The 24,744-nt window shown below is 30.9% G+C and overlaps 1 protein-coding gene across 1 annotated transcript; it reads right to left on the reverse strand.

The window, feature by feature from the left end:
• Window positions 1–5,744: 5,744 nt before the first annotated feature.
• Window positions 5,745–9,959, reverse strand: LOC127723844 (Golgi-associated plant pathogenesis-related protein 1-like). The gene is made up of 4 exons (XM_052230566.1): window positions 9,882–9,959; window positions 7,774–8,044; window positions 7,076–7,162; window positions 5,745–6,267 (listed from the first exon to the last, which is right to left on the reverse strand). The coding sequence occupies exons 1-4, from the start codon at window positions 9,957–9,959 to the stop codon at window positions 6,104–6,106; spliced, it is 600 nt and encodes a 199-aa protein (XP_052086526.1). The 3' UTR covers window positions 5,745–6,103.
• Between the last annotated feature and the right edge of the window lie 14,785 nt (window positions 9,960–24,744).

Here is a 24,744-nt window from a genome sequence, read left to right on the forward strand (position 1 = left end):
TCCAGTTAAAGTTTTTTTGTGAAATGATATCCGATAATCAAATTCATTTATGTAGTGTCCTATACAATAAGTTTAGTTCTAAGAATTTTATTTATATTTTATCTGGAAAAATTATATCCGATAATCAAAATAACTATAGTTCTCAGAATTTTATTGATAAATTATCTGGAAAAACATATATCTTCAAACTTAATTCAATTGCAATGAAAACATAAGGAACTATTAGGAAAATCTTATAACGCACAGATAGAGATCATTAAACAAATATTGTTTAGTGGTGATTGACATTGTACAACATAAACAACCATTGTTATATGAAATGTAAGAGTTGGCGTTCTTTTGTATCGAAAATTTGTAACAATAGCATGTTAAAGAGAACATATTGTTTCTTTAATGTTTTAAGCACATTTCGTGTTACTCGGTCTATATTGTTCTTTGCATCTATTTATCATGTTTATGCACCGTTGTCTGTTTTTCGTCACATCATTTTGGCCTTTTATATCTCTTTTTTTCAAACTTATGTTTCGTATTTTCCCGTTGGTATTAGTATATAAAAAATAAAACTGAATTCGTGATAGGTATTTAAATATCAAGACAAATATAATATTGACATGTAATTTTAGTACTATTATGAAACAAACCCATTTCAGAAAATTAAACTGTTTTCTGTCATTCAGATATTTAAAAAGTTATTGCAATGGAAGTAGAGGAGTTAGGTGTCTGTCTTAAAAAATTATTCTCCCGTTAAGCACTATCTTGAATCCTGTTATACATTAAATCAATCTAAGATGACGTCGATAATAACCTTTTTCATCCAGTAAACAATGGAAAAATTAATTCAAAAAGTTATCTCCCATCCTGTTACAACTAATCGATACGCATGCTAATCCACAATTAGTGAAAAGAGTCACATATTCTTACCTGATACTGAAAATAACATTCTAGGTTTACTTTTATCTCCGGTTTTCACGCTTACCCTGTCAACGCACTCGGTTTCGCGTCCTTTGGGGATTCATGCTATTCCGTTAGTTTTTTTTTTTTTTTAACCTATTATTATCTTCTTACTCTAAACATGTGATTTGAACATCGGGTAACTACTGTTGCCTTAATTTGTTAGTACTACTAATTTGCGTTTGCCTTTTGGTCAGAGAAGAGAAATAATTCAAAAGCAGATGATCTAATTTTACCATTGTATCAAACTGAAGATATTTAACATAAATAGTATAATGACATATACTATTTATATAATCTGATCTTTCATTCTACGATAACCAAACGGCGTGCATTTATGCCTAGTTAACGTACCTCAGATTCAATGGAATTGAGAATTTAAAACATAATTTATTTTTGTATTGGGAACCTTATCTTCTATCTTCAGTTCTAATTATTTACAAGTTGTATTGTAACCGAATCATCATGCATTACATTAAAAAAGGTCATAACTAAGAGATGGTTAAATCACACCGACATTTGGATTTCAGTATTAAAGAAGAGAATATCATCTTAAGGATGTTTGCTCCTCTTGTTTTTGAATTTTTGCCAGATATTCGGAATCCTCTGGTTTTATCCATGTAGTGTCATTAAACAATTTTCCCCGCTAACCCCTACTTTTCTTATCACAATTTTATTACTAATAGTTTAAAAAGCCATATTTGAAAATCCTATAAAATCCTTGTTATTTTTTCATAATTTTTGAAAGAAAAAGGGTGCCAATGTTAAATGTAAGAAAAGTCTAGAGAGAAGTATTTCCCGCCAAATTTTCAATGGCTTATATCTCTAAAACAAGCACACGGACCCTAAATTTTTTTCTACTTTTTCAGTTCCTTTATTTATATACTATCAATTTATAATAGTCTTTTAAAAAGCTGGTTATTTTGAAACAGAGTAGCGAACATCCTTAAAAAGATATTTTGTCAAAACACTATTGTCGTGTTAAGTAATAGATATAAGGTAGTTTGAATATTAATATGTGGTACTATATTATTTCACAAAGTTTATTAAAGAAAGGCAAAAAGTACAGGAACATTCATAATTTTAAGTCGAAAGAAATATTAACAATGTCTTGACAAAATAACAAAAAACAAAATGACAGAAAGACAAACAAAATATCATAAACCATAAATAGATAGTTCAAAAATAAGCACTTTATGTAAATTTATAGATTGCCCCCTGATTACTTTAGTTTATATTCATGGGACACAACAGTCAGTAGTGCTTGAAACAAAACTGAAAGTTGAATCAATAATTAATTTAGTATTTGGCTTCAACAACACAAAGTACATCAACCGTAATTTTTTTTATTTCCCATGATTATTGTAGTTCTCATTACATTTTACAGCGAATTAAAAATATTTGATGTCAGCATATCTGTTTAGTAAAACACAGAAAATATTTTATAAAAAGTAAAACGATTTGAGTTACATGTTAGAAAAAAACCTTCATGAAATGACGATTCATATATATATTTAGATTGAAATATATTGAACATTCAAGATAAAAAAGTTTTTCAAGGCGATCCGATCTGTATTACGTAGGACAATTTGTTTAGTTCTTAGAAGGCATCGATTGTTTCCGACTTTACGGGCATTACTTTGCAAAAAACTGTTCGTGTTATATAGTATGAATAAATATTTTATAATCTCATAAAATCATTTAAAACGTAACACAGTGTAAAGAATTAAATGCGGTAAAAGAAAAGATTAAAATAGTCGGCATGTAATATTATCTGATAGGTTCATACGTATACATGTACAATATTAACAAGAAATCTGAAGATCCAATCTAACCTACTTAGATTTAGGATAACAATATCGTTTGGGGTGTTTATCTTTTAAAGCGATAACATTTCTAACTTTTGTTCTGTGATAAAATCAAGACAAAATTTTAGTGATTGAATTACAGTCGTACACGCTTTAACATTCTTTTAAAACACCAATAGCATATTTAAAAGTTTCGTAACTCCTATTGTAACACTTACAGACATAGTACTGAGATAGTGAATATAATAGAACAAAAATTTTTTGATTCGATCGTCACGGAAGAGTCCTCGAAAGTAAAAACAAGCGTCTGGTGTACAAAAAATTAAGCCTGGTATCTATGATGAGTCTATTATAAACGTTCACGATTTTAATATACTTATATGCGCAAACGAACTTCCATGAAAAATAAAATAAAATATATATGGATGATACTTATCGATTTTTGCCTAGTATTTTCGTGTATTTTTATTGGCGGTTGTTAGGGTAATAACGATATAATCAATAATTATCTTTATTATAGATTATCCAAAAAACAACGCACGCATATCTATATATCTTTCGTTCAGACTTGTCATATGTATTTACTGATTTCATTTGTAATAAAATTGAGAATGGAAAGGGGGAATATGTCAAAGAGACAACAACCCGACCAAAGAGCAGACAACAGCCGAAGGCCACCAATGGGTCTTCAACGCAGCGAGAAAATCCAGCACCCGGAGGTGGTCCTCAGCTGGCCCCTAAATAAAATTAATTACTAGATCAGTGAAAATGGACACACTACACTTCAAAACATATAAATGAACTCAAATTAAAAAACATACATACAGAAGAAGAAGTATAATTAACAACAAAATTATTTTCATTTACCTGTGTTTAATATGACGCAAGTTTTTTCAAAAGTGATGATTTTCTAAAAATTGTTTAACATTTCACAGTGGTATCATACTTTAACATTGTTTAAACATGTTTATTTACTTTTGAACTTAATTATTCATCCCTTATACTTTTTATGAACTATGTATTTGCATTCAGGTATCACAGATCAAATTCATTCGTTCATTGTGTGTTAATTCACGTTTTTTTTTTATTGAGTTAAGCCTTCCAATTGATATTTTATAATGTGTCTTTTTATGTTGTGATGTTATACTATTGTTTCAGAAAAGGGAGAAGGTTTAATCCTGCTGCAAATGTTTGCACATGTCCTAAGTCAGGAATCTGATGTACAGTAGTTGTCGTCTGTTTATGTAGTTCATACGTGTTTCTCGTTTCTCGTTTTTATATAGATTAGACCGTTGGTTTTCCCGTTTGAATGGTTTTACACTAGTAATTTTTGGAGCCCTTTATAGCTTGTTGTTCGGTGTGAGACAAAGCTCCGTGTTGAAGGCCGTACCTTGACCTATAATGGTTTACTTTTATAAATTGTTACTTGGATGGATAGTTGTCTCATTGGCACTCATACCACATCTTCCTATATCTATATACAAGACTAACAAAGGACAGAGCCTCCTGACTTGGGACAGGCGCAAAAATGCGGCGGGTTTAAACATGTATTATATGTATGTATCACCAGAATAAAATACATACCATCCTGAATAGTTAAAGCTTGTGCGATTCAAAAAGGAAAGAGCAAGATTGAAATGCTAACATTCTTTCATTGTCTGTACCTTAAAACCAATAAAAAACTTTATAGGAGAAACTCAACTTATCTTTTGAAAACTGTTTATCAAAATGAACTTGCTAATTTAAATTTGTTAATGCGGTTGAAAACTTCATATTTTATCATACTTTATCATATTTTACCTTATTTTATCTTTTAACAAAATTTGGTTTACTTTTATTCATATTTTAAACAATATTAGTTGATTTGAACATCCATTGCTGAATTATATAATATTATAGTAAGACCGAGTATCTGTATATATGCCATATAAAAAGAAAAAATATAAATTTATTTGTTGTAATTTATATGTATGTGCTGTACATAATTGATTCAAATTACTAATGGTTTATACCCCATAGGGAGGTGCTCCTACTTACAGGAGGCTTATACACAGAAGAAGAAGTTAGTTCCGGTGTACATAGTTTAACACACCTTTCAATAACCTTAACTGATATCGATTTGATTCGAGTTTAAAGTTGTATTAATGTCTTTGATAACTAGAATCGTGTCTGGATGACGTTTTGATATTTCTGAAGTTAACACATAGGACATTGTTGAAAGACATATATTTACAAAAAGAAGGGACCAACTTGTGATGGCGTCTGTAAAATTCTCGAAGAGATGATTTCAACTTCACCTCTTGGTTTAAAAGCTTTCTTGTAAGCACGACCCTCGTTCTATGTAATCATCAATCGAATTCCAAGCTTTTGCATATCTTATCAATTGGGTGATATATATTCCGTATGCAAGCACTGCTGGAATGTTCGTACAAAAATATGTACATCATTTAGAAGCTGAAATCATCTTGTATGTGGTAAAGTTTTGATTTTAGCCAACCTTCATTGTTAATTCCTTGAGTTAAGTCAAAATATGAGACAGACTTAACTGTATTGAGCAGTTTTTTATTGGTTTATTTGATTTATTAAACATTCGAATGAAAAAGCATAAGAATCAATAAAATACTCTGAATAAACTCTTCATAGATACCAGGATTGAAATTTTGTACGCCAGACGGGCGTTTCGTCTGCAAAAGACTCATCAGTGACGCTCGAATCAAAAAAGTGATAAAGACCAAATTAAGAACGAAATTGAACAGTGTTGATAACCTAAAGTTCCAAAAAGTTTTGCCAAATACAGCTGAGGTAATATATTCCTGGAGTAGAAAATCCTTAGTATCCTAAATCCTTAGAAAACAATTTTTGTTTATGCAAATTTATTAATCTTAGTGTTGATGACATAAATTCTATGATTAAAAGTGTGCTTTTAGTTAACTTATTAAACATACGAAAATATGAAGAAAAAAGCAAACTATTTCTTTGATGAGTTTTAATATATTTTTATGAAATTATAGTAAATCAATAAATACATAATTCTTAAAACATAAATGCTGTTTATTTTTACTCCACCAGATCCGCATTCAGACAATACATATCTCTTCAGAGGTGGTCGATGACGACATATTTTTAAAATTCTGATAACCTAATCATAACAATATCCACCATAAGTGAAATTTCAATTGAAAGACTATATATATGGTCAATCAAATATAAAAAAGATAGCATGTGTTTAATTATAAATTCCAGGTAGCAGACCTTTCGATTACATTAGCATTAATACTTGAAGAATAGATACATAGTTATTGAAATGAAATTAAAAATCTGAAACATTTCCTGCAAAAGTGCCATCAGCGTCTTGCTGGAAAGACATTTTTTGCATAGGAACCAATGCAATTTCCCGATGGTCTATAGTTGGCCACAACAACGACTCTGCCATTCCTCTTGGCTTTTCCAATACCCATTTCCTTTGTATTTTTCCATATCACTTGAGTGAAATGTCCATACTGCATGTCTGCAATGCAAAAAGAAAAACAGTAACTGTAAAACCCTTTGAAGGAAAACTAATAAGCCTTAGAAAATTTAGATTCATTTCCATATTTAGGCCAAAGATACAATAACGTTCGCTTGTACTTCGTATTCTGACATCTATGTGTTAAAGAACATATATAATCTAGTAATAGGTAACTGCACAAATCATTATAAAATATTTCATTTTCAAGTTGCGCAAAAAAACTTCAAAAGTTGTGTTCATATTATTATATATAACATAATTCGTCTGCGCGCTTGGTCTTCTCGAACACGTTTTACTCGTTTAGTTCCTTTCAAAACATTTTGATTATAATCTTCAGTCATATGATAATTCCCTTAACTACCTTCGTTTTTTTTTGTTTATTCAACAAGAAAATTGTATACACTGTTAATAATTACTACACTGACACAGCTATGGTAAAGATACCCATTCAATATTCAAAAGTACCAGACATTCAGGGAATCTTCAAGAAAATGAACTGCATATTGGTATCCGTTTACAAAAATATTTAAATAATATCAATACAGAATTAATGTCATTGTGTTAATGTATTTATATCATCGGGCGTTACAAAGCAACAGTTTATCGGGATTTTAGATCAATGTTAACCATTTTGATTTGAGCGCCACTGAAAATCACTGTAATGACGCTGTACAGTTGTTTTAAACCAGTGTGAGGATGAAATGTCATTGGTTTACTTTTTTCAGTTAGGTCTTACACATAAGCAAGCAACTTCTTACTTTAATCCCACTAATCAGTGCATATTCTGTTTACTTTATGCCTTACCTACCTCCCCTTTCCTCAGACGATGGTGGTTCCTTTCTAAAACAATGGTAATTCAGAAATTCACGGTACCAGGATTGAGTTGCTGCCTTTCCTGTAATATCGAACCTTAGGTTTTTATGAAATTGTCAACCTTAGGTGGACAGATAACTTTCAACCTAACAGATATAACTGATCAATTTAAAAAAAAAGAAAGCATGTTTCCCGGAATTTGATTGTATGGTTACCACATGAAACCTTCCGTATACAATGGATAACATCTTATTTCAACGCTATCGTTGTAATTATTCTTGTTTGTGTTTCCTTTTTTTTCAATTGATTTTTTTTTCTAGGTTTCTTTTTGTTATTTTTTTTTGCGAACAGTAACGGGTAAAAGTATAAAAATCACAGGAAACAAATACGTGCGAACGAGTGCGGTCAATGAAGTGTGGTTTAAGAACATATTTGAAACTGACCTTTGTTAAAATATAATCATTTTTGGCAATTTATTGTTCCAATGATTGGTTTTTTTTTCTATTTGAACATTTAAAAATTTCCCAAGTTATTTTGTTTGATGGCATTTTAATATCAAGAGATATGGTTGTTTATTGACGTCTTCTTGATTGAAATGTTAATAAACCTGCATAAGCGATTTTTTCAGAAGTTCCAACAACATGTATCCCTTTAGAATTGTTGACTGATTCTAAATTATGTTTATATAACAACCTGTATAATCTAAGTTTTCAGAATTCCCCTTCTTCTCAGCTATGTTTTCTCCTAATCCATTTAAGCTAGGTCCACTTTCGTTGGTATCTATCAAATAATCTGCCCATTTCTGTGAAATACTACATAAATCATGTGACACTTTCAGTGGCGGAAGTCCATGTCTTTGACGTAACGCGTTATGAGCGTCAACTGCTTCTATCACAAAGTCGTCTGGTGCCTTATTGACAAGCGTTGGTTTCAGTGATTCTTGCGTCGATGCAATCTTATACATCTGTTGAGAGATCGATGAATAGAATGTATGAGATGGTGCAATATATACATTTCTGTACTTATTTTCACTTACTGATGTTAGGAAATAAACGAACATGTTGATATAAAATGTGGTATGATTGTCAAGTAGACAACACTCAACCATAGACCAAAAGAGGAACGAAAGATACCAGAGGGACAGTCAAACTCACAGATCGAAAAAAAAAAACTGACATCGTCATGGCCAAATGACGTAGACGTGCCTTAACCTCTTTTATTGAAGACAATACAGAATAGATGATATAAGATTTATTGGTGATATAAGTCAAATACAAAAGTACAAAACATAGGGTTTTTCCTGAAGAATACACATATTGATTTAGCATGCAGATGCAAAAGACTTTTGAAATGTTGAACTTCGATAATGGGTCAATTAATGTAGGAAAAAGTACGATATAATAGTACCTCTTTCCCAACATAATAAATGACAGCATGACTATTACCGCAAGGGACGAAACTGAATTAAAAATTAGGTTTATAGATGTGCACACGTTCAAATACTATAAACACCATAATATATGAAAGAGTTGTTGATGTTGTGTTTATCCGGATGCTGCATGGTTAAGGTAATGCTCATGTAAATTTGTGTTCAACGGTCGAACTGTATTTGTTAATATTATTAACTATAAACTGTATATTTTGTTACGCGAAATCTTCTAAATTTTGGGGGATTATCAATACGTTCCATCAAAATAGTGTAAATGAAATTCTTTTTGCATAAAAAAAGTACATATTAACTATTCAATGTATCATATTGTTACTTCATACAGATTTTGAATATCATAAAAAGCATTCAATTTTCCTTTTTCTTCGTTTGTTGTATTAGGTTGCTGTTAAAACCAAAGAAGTCAAAACATACAGTTTCCTTTAATAAAGATCTGAGTTATTCCGCTTTGTCCTACGAATCTCTTTTTAATCTCAAAAACTTATTAAATTTTCGTCGCCTCAACCAACTTTAACATATTTTTACAAAACTTATAAGTGTTTTAGTTTATGATGCACAAATAATTTTGTATGGTATTTTAATTTTCGAGCTGAATAGGAAAACTCTCAAAATACAAATCAAACTTATGTATATCGGTAAAAAGGTTACAAAAACAACTCCTTAGTTTTATAAAGGTACATTTTTAATATTCAAAATGTCTATATTATTACCTGAGAGTGATTAGGAAACTATTTTGAATGCAAGTATTGCAACTGCGTATAAAGTAATGAAGCCCTACTTGCATGTATCATCTAAAGTGATGATAAACATGTTTCAAATTCAAATATGTAAAACGTCAGTGTGAAGCCACCGTTTAAAGTAACTTGGAAAAAAACACGGTTTCGTCTAGTATATGATGGACATGATTCATTTTTTGTTGCTAAACGTGCATACGTTGAATGATCTGAACACTTATTGATTTGTAAAACAATCAAATAATAAAAATGAACAGAAAAAAATGAATGAAAAGGAAATGATTGAAATATTTCACTGAATATTGGAAAATTTTAACATTCTTTGCACATGCTTTTTACATGACTGATGTATAAGAGGTAAAATAGTTCCGACATTTTCTAAACAATGACATCATTGAAAACATTATGCACGATGGGTTTAACGTCTACCACTGGAATTAGAGGAAAATGAGAACATCATATAATAAAAAAAAACATCAATGACTTTAATCTTCAAATAGAGGCTGGATTAATAAACATCAATGAAAGATTTTGTTTGATAAAAACGAGCTTTTAGACACAAACAAATACGATTAAGAAAACACAATATCAACTTATAATTTTGTAGCTGTAAAACTTACAATTTCTTGTTCAGAAGGACGACCATCAAATGTGATATCCCTTTTCTTTATTTCTGTACATCCAGCAAATGTCTCCATAACTGTTACAATAGTTCTGCATTTGCCATTTTTGTAGCAAGCTTTGATGTCCCATTTTGTAGCAGTAACCGACATTTTCTGTTTTTTTGTTCTTTCTGAAAATAAATATGTTATACAATGCTGTAAATTCAGAATTGAATGCGATATTTTTATTTATGCGAATAATGCGACTGGGTGAGTTTTGCATTAACTGGAAGTTGCATTCTGATATCTGATACATGTATGTGTATGCAGCTTTTCCTGAAAACACAAGAATTAATCTTGCATTCTGTTCGGTCCTCAAGAATCGCAATAATAATGCGCGCAATAATTTCTAGATTTATAAGATACGTGACTCGATTATCACATTATGTTAATAAAATGAGCTTAAAAAATGGTATAACGATTAATGAAACATTAAAAAAAAACATATTTGCTCATAAAAATATGGATACCGAAAGTGACAATCAAACATCATTGATCTACGAAATATCTACAAAAACATAAAAGATCACAAAACAAAACAAACAATAAACGAATTGGAAAAGTACATTTTTCAAAACAGTACATACAAACTTAATACTGAGCAAAACTAACCCCACCAGATGCGTGTCGGCAGAGTTTGTTTGACATAGAACACCGATAGTGATGCTATTGGAAAAACACTATCAAATATTCTTTAAGTCCAGAATAGCTAAACGATTGTTCTTATAAATGTTGTTGTTTCTTGCGGAGATGAGAACAAATTCTACGTTCGTTCAAATCCAAATTAAGAAGCTTTTGTAAACTAGTTCAGCGACATGGAATACACATTACACTCTGAAGCATAAATTTGGGAAAAAAATGAAAAACACTCAAGACTAACAACGGCTAGAGGTTCCTGCCTTGGGATAGGCACAAAACTCTGGCGGGGATCTCAACCCTCTCCTTTACATCTAACCGATGTGGAATAATCAAACACACAGCAATATGCACAGTAAAACTCATTTTAAGAGAAGTTCCAGTCTGATGTTAGAGTAGTTAACTGAAGAAACTAAGCAAAATAACAATCCTCAACATAAATTTACAAAGGACTAACAGCAGTTACTGAAGGTGTTTATTTTCGATGCAAAGACACTATCAATGAATCAATATCAATTCCAAAACAAATGCACTCTTAAATGATTAGGCAATAGTATCATAACTATATCCCTTGTGAATAAGTCTGTTTAAAGGTTTGGTTAGATTTTGAGGTGAATGACGACATTTTTGTGTTTTATATAGAATTTTACCAATTTGAAACTAGATGTGCTGGAATAACTTGAACATATAAGATGTCTGCACGTTGATTTAAATTTACAAATGATGTCGTGTACCGATAATAAAATTTAGTAAAAGTTTTAGCAACTTTGTGATATCGAAAACAATACATATGTTTATTTCGTTAAAATCAAATACGTTAATACATACACGAGCGAATCAACAAGTTGAGATATATAATCACCAAACGATGGTACAAAGGAACGTATACCTGGTTTGTTTACCTCTATATACAACGATGTTGGTACTTGATAATGCAATCATCTTTCAATTACATTTAACATAGTTTCTCCTATTTTGAATTAATAAATATCAACACCAAACCATTTACTTACCTGATAATTCAGGATTAGAATACCGAATTTGTGTTTTACTATTTGAACTCGTTCGACACAATGCCGTTCAACATAGTTATGGCAACACATTTATATAGTAAAAGCTGTAATTCCAGGAATTGTAAAATTATATTTTTAAGTATAAGTACAAATTCAAATTGAATATTTATGAAAAATTTCGTCCCAGTAGGGGGTATTCATAATGCAAAACAAATATACCTTTTTCTTCACGCATACATACCTTTGAACGAAAATTAAAATATATATAGATGCACCAAAAGATGTTTGAAAATATTTATGTATGTCTTTGTATGTTTACAAAGAATTGAGATATAAAAATATGTCGTTTACTTCTGTGTTGAAATGAATTATAACGGATATGATCATATTTATAAATTACCTGTTGACAAAACTTTGAATAATATAAAACACTAAGGATTTTCTTCCCAGTAAAACATTACCTTAGCTGTATTTGGAAATATCATTTAGAATGTTCGTCTTCAATCATCTTTCACATCTGACTTTATTTGCCTTGTTAACTTTCATTATTCATCGCCACTGAAAAGTATTTAGTAGAAACTGCGCGTCTGGTGTACACAATAGCTTTGATGATTATTTTTACTCAAATAATAAATAAAAATATTTGTTAAAGATATACAAATTAGATCATCTGCATTACAATTTCTCATGTAAAAATGCAAGAAAGTAAAGACGGGATAGTCACTTCCTCAAACGGACATGTTGATATATACGTCATAACGCCTAGTGAATTCATGCTGACTTACTTTTACCTTAGCAATATTAAAAATATAAATTTTAGTACAGGATTACAGATTAAAACCTGACTGAATAGCTTGAACACCAAATATTAATTCATCAAACTGCTCTACTTTGATGGTATGCATATCACAATTACCTAACATCTTACAATAGAGAACAAGAAACTTTCGATGAATCTGTAGATAGGATGACAATGATCATTATTATGTTGACTAAATATCCAAATTATTTTAGATGAACAATAACAACATCGTACCAATCACCGGATTTAGTTACAGTTGTGGACTGCCGATTTTAGTCATTTTTTTCTCATAACTCTTGTTCAGCAAGGAGCCCAACCTTGGAATTAAGTAATTTTTCTATTGATTATTTTATTGACATGTTTGTCAATGCGTCGTATTTTGCTTCTATTTTAACAACTGAAGAATCATACTGTTTGTCTCTGTGCAGTTTATAAACAGGTACATGTTTCTTTTCGAGGACAATTAAACGTTGAGGATCTTGAAACAAGTCAGATTTAACAAAAACATTGTGGGCCTTCATCCATTCGTACTAGCCCCATTTATCTGTACGAACACAAGTATAACTACATTCTAGATGGTGAACTTCAATCCTAAAACGGGGGCCTCGGTGGCCGAGTGGTCTAAGTAATTACTACTGTAATCACTAGCCAGTCAACACTGAGGTTGTGAGTTCGAACCCCGCTCGTGCGGGTGCACTCGACTCCAGTCTTAATTGACTAGGATTGTCAGTTTTCCTATCGAAGGTCGGTGGTTTTCTCCGGACACTCCGGCTTCCTCCACCAATAAAAACTGGCCGCCACGAATTGCCCAAAGCGGTGCTTAAAAGTGGTGTTAAAACACCAAAAATCAAAATCAAATCATTCCTAAAACAATACAATGTATTGTTTGTTATCAAACTATATTGTCTTGCTTCATAAAGGCATTAAGTATTTCTAATTTCCCTATAACCTTAAGAAATATTCCTACGTAAAACACTCAGGAGAACATCTTTAACAATAATAAATAAAGTGTTTATGTTTCGTTATGATGTCAAACATGGTGCATTTTTTTTTAACCTATTGAGATGCAGGTAACCAGAAGTGCATATGTTTCATTAAAACAGCGTTAATTTGACGGGTCTGGAAAAGATTCTACGAAACATTACAAATTACAAATTTGTATTTGGACATTGATCAAATATTAAACAAAATACTATGATACTACATACTCCTACTCCTACAAAAAAGAAACACATTAATGTTATTTCTTCTCCACATGATATTGTTCTTCTACATTTAAACCTTTCTTATCAAAGTTAACTTCACGTCGGTTTGAAGAATTGCCTCAAACTTTTAGATAAAATATTTCTTGTATACTCTGATTCAAAGTGTATAATGTTTTCCAGATAAAGTATTTTGATATTTTACACAACATGAGTTAATAAAAATTCTAATATTCCTCAATGGTCAGACAAAAGTTTCATTTCTTTTTATTTGATAAGCTTGATGCGGACGAAAAAGCACATCTCATCATTCATAACCACTTTTAAACTTTAAACACGCGTTTAAAGATAGTCATCTTTTTTTATTAACCGTTAATTGTTATACACATTCATAAATTATATTTTTACATGTGAATACTTTTCGAGAAAGAAAATGAGTTGCACATCCATAAATATAGCTTTGCAATGCTTATGGTTTAACGAAGTCGTTCATCATTTATCTAAATATACTACAAACAATATAATGTAAAATTTCGTGTTTAATATGCGGTATAAACAGCATTCGAACATAAATTATTATTTATTATAACATTAAAATCTTTTTTAAAATGACAAAAAGAAATAAATGTGGTACTTGTAAGGATCGTACCAATTGTATAGTATCTAATAATCTATCAGAACCATTTGTCAGATATCAAATGACCCAATCTGACATTTGATATATACAATATCAATGTCTTTGTCAAAATTAACAATTGATAGCATATATTTAATGGCTATATGGATTGTAATTAAGTTAAATACTACATTGTCGTTTGAATAAAGAAGATCAATGACATTCGAATTTTTTTTTATTACGGACGTTTTGATCTGACCAGCTCTTAAGTATTACTGGAGCGCGCTCTATAGGGGATTGAAAGGAAGCTCGCATTATCTTTCATCTTTGTTGACTTATCAGATGCTTGAAAAGTGTCTATGACCTATTTTCGATGTAGGCGCGGTTTTACTTATATTATATTGCATTATTGCCACATTGATGGATTTCAGATGTAAAACATTGCGGCTCTACTCTAAGTTGCTTCATATCAACTATAGATTACACGGTTAATAGTAGCCAACGATGAAATATTTTGGTGGAGATATCAAAGGATTTAACATATTTTTTTCTAGAGGTTATTTTGGTAATGATTCATACATAGCAATGATTTATTGTAAATTGTTTAGCTTTATCTTACAAGGAGTAAAAGGGATCAGCCTCACACACGGCACACTCTCTTCGCTTCCGTTTTTTTTGTATATATTAAATTCATCCAGGTCATGTTAAATTTTCCAACAAATGTACGGCTTGCATTACTCATCTATTAAATCAATCCCAATATTAATTCATGATTCAAATCTTAAAGGTATCAAACCACTGGCTAATACAAAATAGAAAAGACACGAACAAATTATAGATAACACAATGCTTGGCCAATAAAAAAAAAAACTTTAACAGAGACAGACGAAATATTGATTAGATGCATATATACCAACATACTCTCATTACAAATGCGTCATTCAAAATCAAAATGATCTAAAAATCGGTGTTGTTCAGTCTTTGAGTTGTTTAGTTATTATGTTGTTGACTTGTTTGTCTTGTTTCGTCTTTTTAATTCTTTCTTGCTATTGCTTGGTCAGTTCTCCCTTAAACTAATGATTTTTGAATTTCCCCGTAATCTCTGCCGCTTCTTTTTATTTCTTTTTTTTTTGACACTATAGCTTGTTTGAAAAATATAGTTAGTCAAATGGGATAAGAAATATATTTCAAATATTTATCACTATCATTAATTTGAAATGGTTGAAACATATCATAGTTACCATGTATTTATTTGTTTGTTACTCCAGCACCAGGCCTGCTTTAAAAGAACACAATCACTTTTGTTACATTTACGTTATAATTTACTATAACTAATATGATACCGCAAAAGAATAACAATTGCCAGCCATATCGTATTAACTCATGCTGTTCATTGGGTTGATCAATGCCAAATAACGTTTAGCGGGAATTCTTTTTTGTATATTCAAGAACACATAAGAGCTGTTGTGTACAAACAATATATTTTACAACATTAATACAATGCGTTCAAATCCTAACGCTTTTTGATTCTTTGTTGCTTGAAAGGTAACAAACTGCTATTAGACGTCAACCATAACTGAGAATTTAATTAGGTTATGCATCAGAAATGTTCTTGAAATGGCATGGCATAGAAGCAAATACAGTGACAGATTTAACATTGGCATCTTGCACGAAAGTTGTCAAGCCCGTTATCATAACAAAAATCGAGGAATTGATATTAAATTGTGAGTGGGTCACAAATTCACTCCTTATACAACGCTTTACCGTTGGATGACGATTTTAACACTTTCTGCGATTTTGAATGAAATTAAAGTACATAACCTGAAATTAAACCAAAATCATCCACAAAAACGATTTATAAATTGGTCAACATGCTTGAAATCGTCAGTTTTCAGAACGCACCTCATAGGAGATATTCCCAGTAAATGATTATTATTCTATGTCATGTTTTTTGAAAAATCTATCGAAAATGTCTATATTGGAATGCTTCATATTAATGTAAAATTGTCGTGGGAGCGATACAGGCTCTTTCGGATTCTTTAATTCAGGTCTTCACTTTCAAACACTTGTAATAAACATGATTACTTATTAAACCTAACGAATACTCAGAAATATTCATAGATCAGCAAGCATAATTTTAACTTTGTAGGAATACTAGACTTTGCATATCTCCATTTATCTATAAAGTCAGTAGGGGATATATTTTTCTAAACCTGATAAAAATAAATAATTTAATGATTTTTCTCTTTATAAATATGTTTGATATATTGGGATCTATAAATAAACCATTAGTATAAATCTTTATTATGTTCATCTTATATTAATGTTCTCGGTAAGACTTGACAAGTATAACACTTTGAAACTTCAAGGTCAATAGAAGAATTTGTTTAATGACGCTGATAAAAATAAATAACTGATTGAATTTTATTTGAATAAAGGCTATTGATATATTAGGGTCTGTGTAAAATAAATTAGCATTAATTTTCATCGAGTGTACATCGATTGAGTTTTCTTTGTACATTGCACAATACTAGGAAACTGAAATGTCAATAGAGGAATTTGTTTATCTCGTGCAGAAAAAAAAATATGTCAATTTATTAATAATGTACACCGATTTATAATGTCTTCAAAGAAATAAATATTGATCATGTTTAGATTGTGGGTATGTTCTAGGTAAAAATGGCGATTAACGTGTATCCTAACCGTCGGTCTTTTAATTATTTATTATATATTACTCCATATAAGATGTATGGGGAAGACAAATCGCCTTTTTCTACGACATTATTCTCAGTTAAAATAGTTTTTAACGGCCATGATGACTGCAAGCTCTCTTGAAAGTACTCAAATTCTGTAATATGTGTAGCTCTGTAAGCAAATAGTTTTGTGTGAATGCACGATTTTTATTTTTGATGGAAACGAATATATATTGTATTATCAGACAAGAATCATTAGGAATAACTACAAGTACAAAGCTTTACAATCCATTGGATAAAGACTTCAAAGGCTGTATCAAACGAAATTTTTCAATCAATTATCATATTTACGGAAATATTAATTTGCCATCCAATATATTTGAAATTCTCTTACAAAAAAAAACAAAATAGGTCAACAATTAAAGTCAAAATGTAAATTTCTTCACACTATCTTCATTTAAAATAGATATTTAGAATTTAAAATATTTAAATCACAATTTTGTCAACATCAGTAACTACAACAATCGACCAAATTCATTTCAATACAACACAAAAAAAGAATTTAAATTCGTACACATTTTGATGGATTCGATATTATCAGAGAAGACTTTTTCTTATAACTAAACGTAAAAAACTTATAATCGGTAGAAAAGCTATGTTTCAAGCAATTAAAATATTTACGTATATATTAGGAGGCCATCCAATGTACCTGGAATGTTTGCACTAAGAAAACAAAATCATAAATTTATCCAAAATAAAATGTTGAAAAAAATAACAACACGTATGTACCTAAAGCGACCGTTACTCAAGAATAATATGCATGTATTTACCGATATTCTCAAATATTTCAAGACTGCCATGATACATAAACTGGGATTGATGTATAGAAATGACTTATGATATGCGTTTCAGTAAATAATTTAAGGCTGATTATCTCACGTATCATTGATCATTTGTCCGAAAATTGCATGAGTTGTACAAAAAGGTAAATATCAATTATTCCCTATTTACACCTACAATTAGCAATTTATTTCTTGCTATCAATAAAATTGTGGTTTTCGGATTTCATTGAAACAGTTTTGCAGTATAATGAATGAATTAACTGTTGCAAAAACGGGCTTTCATTGAGAGAAGTAACAATAAATGTTATTTTAACGCATCATTTTCAATTCTCAATGTTTTGAAGTCAGTGTTTTTGCCACCTTAGCACCAATGATGCATAAATCCTAATGTCGAAGGTTCAAAAGCGTAAATGCGCTTTATTTCGGTTAGGGTCATTTTCACTGACACATGGGACGTCTTCAAAGTATGATGTATGAGAAAAGTGGTGCCTCTTGTTTCGTCATTGACAAATAAAGGAGGAAGTTACCTTAGGGATCTTCACACAAGTCGAATACTAACTGACAACATGATGGCAAAAAAACAAAACAAAAAACGACGAAAAGACCAGCCACAATACACAAACTACCAATAAAAAACTGAATACTGAGCCACACGAACTCACCAAAAAAAAATCCGCGGGGATCTCAGGTGTCCGGGAATGGTAAGCAGATACTAACATTAAATCGATTTCATTATAATTGTTATGCTCCTAATGTAAATATTTCTTGAACAAGGTTTAGAAGAAGAACGACTTTAATTGACACTGCTCAACGTTTACAGTCATCATAGATAATCGTTTGACAACTAAGATCTTTCTGTTTCGAGACGACCGACCGAGATACGTGTTTTTGCGTACTTTCATCTCCATATATAAGAAAACAGGTCGGATCTGTATATTTGGGATGAATGAAAAGATTAGAAATTCGGTACACTTTTGTTCCCTTTGATTGATTTACCCCACAATGTTGGAAAATCTGCATTTGTTTTCCCACAAGTTTACCAACTTTGATCTGAAATGGTCATTTTGCAATACCATTGCAATACCATACCACATCTTCGTTTTTATATTTTGATCTAAACAGCGCTTAAAATACTGAACAATAAACTTATTAGTCACTGTCAGTCTTTTTTAGTCATTTTCAAACTTATCCATTTTGTAAAATTCAGTAATGATCAGAGATGTCGATTGCAACTGTTCAGTGTATGACCAGACTGTTGAGCAGGTTTTTTTTTAAGATAATGGAAACCTTAATTCCGGTTTACATTTTATTAACATTTGAATTTAAATTTCGCTTAATTATTTAAAATTCCGGACGTTTCAAACTGCCGTTAGTGAAATTAATGTTTTTAAGGAGATGAAAATACCATTGTTATTCTTTCTTATTCATATGATATTTATTAATATAAAGCATCAATCACTGGATTGTTTGTATCTTTAATGTTTTGGCTAAAAAAAGTAAAGGTATCTCGCAAATTTATACCTTTTCTGAAATAAGATATTAAGAGTAGCAGTTTCCGTACAAATGCTGTCGAACATAAATAACATCTTTACAAAAAGATTATCTTTCCATTCCTTTCACCAATAGTTTTATGAAGATATAACCAAATTCAGCAAATACTTAGTATTGTTTATATTGTCCATTTGGTATTTCTCTCGTTTTTTAAAAACATTGATGAACTACTGATGATCTGCCTTAAAAAAATATTTTTCATGACGGCTTAGCGATATGTAACTGAATCAAACAACTTGCGATATCCAAAAGTTATCTAGAGATTTCTCGAATGAAGAGAAACGCAGAAACGTAAGTCATACCTTTCTAAATCGGGATAAGGGTAACTTCAAAATGGGTGGTTGTGTAGGTGGGTTTTTTTTTGGTTTCTTTGAATTGCCTGATTCTTGCATAGACTTGCACTTACATGGAAACGCATACTTCTACTTCAAACTATTGTTATCACTGTGAACACTGTAGTGTTCCGCTACATAAGTGAAAAAAAAAACATACAAGGTTTTTCTTGGGAAGGATTTTAAATTATCAAGTTGTCATTTGCTTTGACGTAGTTTTCAGTAGCTGCGAGCATTTTAAGATTGGCACTTTGTGTCCGTTGTGTAAGTTGTTTTGTTAATGTTTCGTTCCAATCTGGTTTGGCAAGTCTTTCCCAACTAAGTGTTAGAATTTGTGTTTATGTTACAGTATTTCCCGAAGATAGAAGATGATAGAGCGCTCTAACAAAACTTGAAATCTACCAAATTCTGTAAATATGTGTCCAACGTCAGGAGCCTGTAATTCAGCGTTTGTCGTTGTTTGTGTTTGTTGTTTTGTTAGAAAACAGGTCGTTGATTGTTTTGTCTGAACTGTTTTAAAATTTGTCATATCTGGACATTTTGTAACGGACTATACGGTATGGCGTTTGTTCATTGTTGAAGGTTAATTATTATTCCCCACATCTAAATGTTCAACGAATTACAAATTTTCCATATAGTTAAATGCAGACTTTGACAAAACCACGAAATCAAATACCCACGAAAATGCAAATTGTAACCGGACCACAAAAACCGGTAACCACGAAAATAAAGGAATCCACAGCATATGATTTTTGTTGGCGAATTATCTCATTTGCAATCATACCACAACTCCGTTTTGTATAATATTATTTGATGACACGGAGGTACCAATTATCAGGGTTAATGTTTGCTGATATAATAAATATAAACCAGCTATACGTCACTATGTATAGGTTGTTTACGCATGAGCTCAGAGAACAAGCAAACTTAGGCTTGATATGTTGTCAAGCAGTTGATGGATCTCGATAAGAATGTATTGAATATAAAAAAATCCATAATATCGGATTGTATTTGTATGTTTATAAACAATAGCTTCTCTTGGTGTCACTAGGGCTTCAGGTAGAGACTCGATAAGTACAAGTTAAATTTATCAACGGCAGTTCACATTTACCGAACTCCAATGCAAATTCAAAAAGTGAAAGTCCACAAAAAACCTACAAACTATATCATCCAACGGAACTGGGCCTCGTTGAATGATTCGTTTGAGTAGTCTTATTACTATATCACTAATCTGTCAATACTGAGGTTGTGAGTTCGAATCAAGCGCGTTGTAGGTGCATTCGACTGCAATCTTCATTGACCATGATTTTCAGTTATCGCACCGAGGCACTCTGGCTTCCTCCACTAAAACAACTGACCACCAAATAGCCATAAGTGCTGAACGTGGCATTAAACACCAATCATTGAATAAAATCCAACGAAAAGGTTGAAAAACAACTCGGTGCAGGCATTTTCCAAAGAAAATGGTGGAAGTTGATTTTTTAACAGAACTATTAAGGTCGGTTTATACATGTTTAACATCCCCAAGCCGTATTATGCAATTCTTTAAGCTGAGCAGAGAGATTTAAACAAAGATAAGCGGATAAAAATGCATGCTTTTTCTACCCTTTTTGTTTCAATAAGTACATTCTGCGCAATTTATATCCAAAGATACGCTTGAGAATTGAAATTTGCCATTGAGCATTGGTTTTGACCACAGGGAAACATGAATAAGTCTGAGACTTGATTCTCAGGAAGAATGGTTATGCTCTACTCAGTCAGTCTTGAAAGACTATATAATAGCTTCGAATAATTGTGTCAGCTTAAGTCTCTCAGTCCCTTGTAGATGTTTACCCGGGGTTGATTCGGTACCCTGCAGTTAATAATAAGATTTACATACTAGACATTTCTTATAATAATTAATTGGCAATAGTGTTTGTTTTTATTTTGTAAACAGCATAAAATAATGAATAAGAACTCTGTTTCTGTACGAGTAGCTGAGACGCGTACATGTTTTTTAAGTCAGAGAGTGATAAACTATTATGAAAATTAAAGTTCACCAATTATATTTCTAACAATATATTAAACCTAACAATTGAAAAAACATCAACTGACCTTTTCTTCCTATACAAACATTACACAAACAAGACTCTCTTTTTTTCTTCTATTTACTGTAATTTCGTCCTCGAAAAGATGAACAAAACTTGTATAAAATGAAAACAACAAGTTATTAATTGCATACGTCCGAGGTGCTTGTCTGGATTAACCTTCGTCTGGAACGGGCAACGCCGAATGTTTGAACGCCCAGGATGTATAAGAACCAAAACATTGGGAGCGGTATATGATCAAAAAGGACCTAAAATAGCCAAATCAATCTAAGGTCAATTAAGCCTGAGGCAGTCGAAACCTTAGTTTCTTTATTATTCAAAAAATTATCAACGGACAATTTTAGTAATGTGTGTTATAAATCATATCAATTCCAACGTGTTGACTACTAAACTGATGATACCCCCCGGGACAGATAGTCCACTAGCATAGGTAACGACCAAGTTTTGTAAAAACTGAAAACGACACGTTATAAATTGTATGTGTTGTGCAAGTTTATTCATGCTTTCTTTATATAACATCATAATGATAAAGCGCAAAAAAACAATAAAAAGCCTCTGAAATTAACCATTTATTATAGAAAATCATAAATCATGTGTTGGTGTGCATACATAACATAATAAAAGTTAAAATGAGTTAAAAATACTAACTTCTTAAACAAACAAATGTACAAAGGAAAAGAAACTGTATACTGTGTTTTATATACTACATCCGAAATAGAAAAAAAGTGTTATTAACAGATAAATATTACGTTGGATCATCCGTTTATTTCTTAACTGTCATACAGCTACATCAAATAGATATAAAAATTGTGTAGTGATGAATGGCATAAAAATAAAACATTTTATAGATTTCAGGCGTCCGAAGCGTTTAAATAAAATATCATCATTTAAACAACAATTTTTAAGCAATTAAGTATGGAAAATTTTTAAGGAGGTAAGGGTTAATCATTTGTACGATATATACCTAATTTAACTAAAAATAGCAATTTCCATTGTTTTGTAAACACAAATTCCAAATGACTTGTGTAATGACATTAATGCAAAATTAACGTGAATTTTAGGTTTCGTTAAATCTTTCAGTTAAACGTGATTGTGGTAGCATATTTAATATATTTCTGTATGATTTCCATGACAAACAGGAAGATACCAAAATAAATATCTTAATTTCATTATTTATAATGATTGTCTTTCAACAATAATATACAACCTGTAAAAATAAAATCAAGTTTATGGCAAGTTAATCTTGTTGTATCTATTCTTTGTTGGCACATTTTTACTTATGCCTGAGTGTGTCGTAAGTATTCCCTTCTTTCAAACGTGTTTAATTGATTACTGTAATTTCTATTTATGTCGCCAAGCAATGCTTTGTATGTGCAAAAATGCTCAAATTTTAATGTTTTTATGTAAATAACGCTGCACATTAACCTTTAGTAGAATTGCAGTTTGTATTGGTATAGATTCGATATAAAAAGATAACATATGCTTAATCATAATAAGCAAATCTTTCGAATACATTGACATTTATATTTGATGAATACATACATAGTCATTTAAATGAAAAATTAAATTCAAAGTTCGAAAATTTACCTTCAATACGGCATCATCATTTTGGTGGAAAGACATTTTTTGCAAAAGAGCCAATGAAATGTCCTGCCGGTCTATAGTTGGCAACAACAACGACCCTGCCATCCTCCTTGTCTTTTCCAATACCCATTTCTCTTGTACTTTTCCATACTACTTTGGTAAAGTGACCATAGTCTATATCTGCAAATAAAAAGAAAGAATTAAAACTACATGTATAATACAACAGAAAGAAACGAGTGATTTACATATTCAGCACAAACATGCATATCCGAACGTTAACTTATTGATTGTCCTGGAATCTATGCTTTATCTAACATTTATAATCTAGTAAACATAACATGTATACAAAAACCATTCTATATTATTTATTTCACAAATTGGGAAATTTAATAAAGTCATTTTATTTATTACATATGACATACAACTTTTGTTCACCAAGTTTTCTAGAACTATCTTACTCCGTCTCATTCTTTCGAATTTTTTTATCTGTATCATGTGTTTTGTTGTCGTATCTTAACCTTTAATCTACAGTCGCTTGATATTTATATAAGAATTGAATGCTTCTTTTTGTAAATTTATTTGGGTGTAAAAGCATTGACCGAAGAACATTTTGATTAAAGCTCGTAAGCGCTTCATTCTAAAAATGTGCGCACGGTCAACGCCTTTACAACCCTATAAAATTGCTAAAAGAAGCATTCAATACTTATGATTACATTTTTTTGCTAGGATCATGAAAACACGATTTTTATCAAGTTTTTCTTTTATTTACCTGTGCACTTTATTGTGGAAGCTTGTGTCATCATGAATGTTACATTTCCTTTTGAAATGAAGGTTAATTTCAGAATGACGCGAGATTGCTGTTAGCCAATTAAACAAACGTATTATAATGAAACATACATGTAATGTAATTATATCCTTTTGTTTAGAACGCCGCTGGATATCCTTGTTTAGATGCATATTTTGGTTAATGCCTTTGATCATTGCATATTTTATAACAACAACAACAACAACAACAATACTTTATTTTAAGAGGGTTACACAGTTAGCTATATAGCTAATCTTCCCTGAGGCCCTCATCATACAAATCAAACAAAATGCAAACATATACATTGCATACATTAGTATAAAAAGACAAGTATGATAATAATGTTCAATACAACTTGATAAAATGTGATGAAAAAATAAACGTGATGACATAATCAGTTTTCAATAGTTTTTATAGAGCTAATTTGATTTCAATAAATGATCTGTTTTTTTGTATTTGAAAGAATTAACATTTGTAATATTTCTTATATAGTTTATATGATTACCTCACTACCTCCTCCCATTTCCTCAAAAGAAAGCGGTTCCGTCCCAAATAATTTGTAATTCTTTTTTTTTACTGTACCAGTATTTAGTTACTTCTCTTCCTGTAATTATATGTCATATTATATGTTACAATATATCTTAGTGTTTTATGTAGT

Source organism: Mytilus californianus, unplaced genomic scaffold (assembly GCF_021869535.1).
Source record: "Mytilus californianus isolate M0D057914Y unplaced genomic scaffold, xbMytCali1.0.p SCAF_13, whole genome shotgun sequence".
Lineage (NCBI taxonomy): Eukaryota > Metazoa > Mollusca > Bivalvia > Mytilida > Mytilidae > Mytilus > Mytilus californianus.

Coding starts and splice junctions, on each gene's coding strand:
- LOC127723844 (XM_052230566.1), bottom strand. CDS start 9,959: ATGGAGACATTTGCTGGATGTACAGAAATAAAGAAAAGGGATATCACA. Junction 7,163..7,773: donor TGAAAACTTAGATTATACAG/GTTGTTATATAA, acceptor TCGATATTACAG/GAAAGGCAGCAACTCAATCC. Junction 6,268..7,075: donor ATCGTCTGAGGAAAGGGGAG/GTAGGTAAGGCA, acceptor TTTGCATTGCAG/ACATGCAGTATGGACATTTC.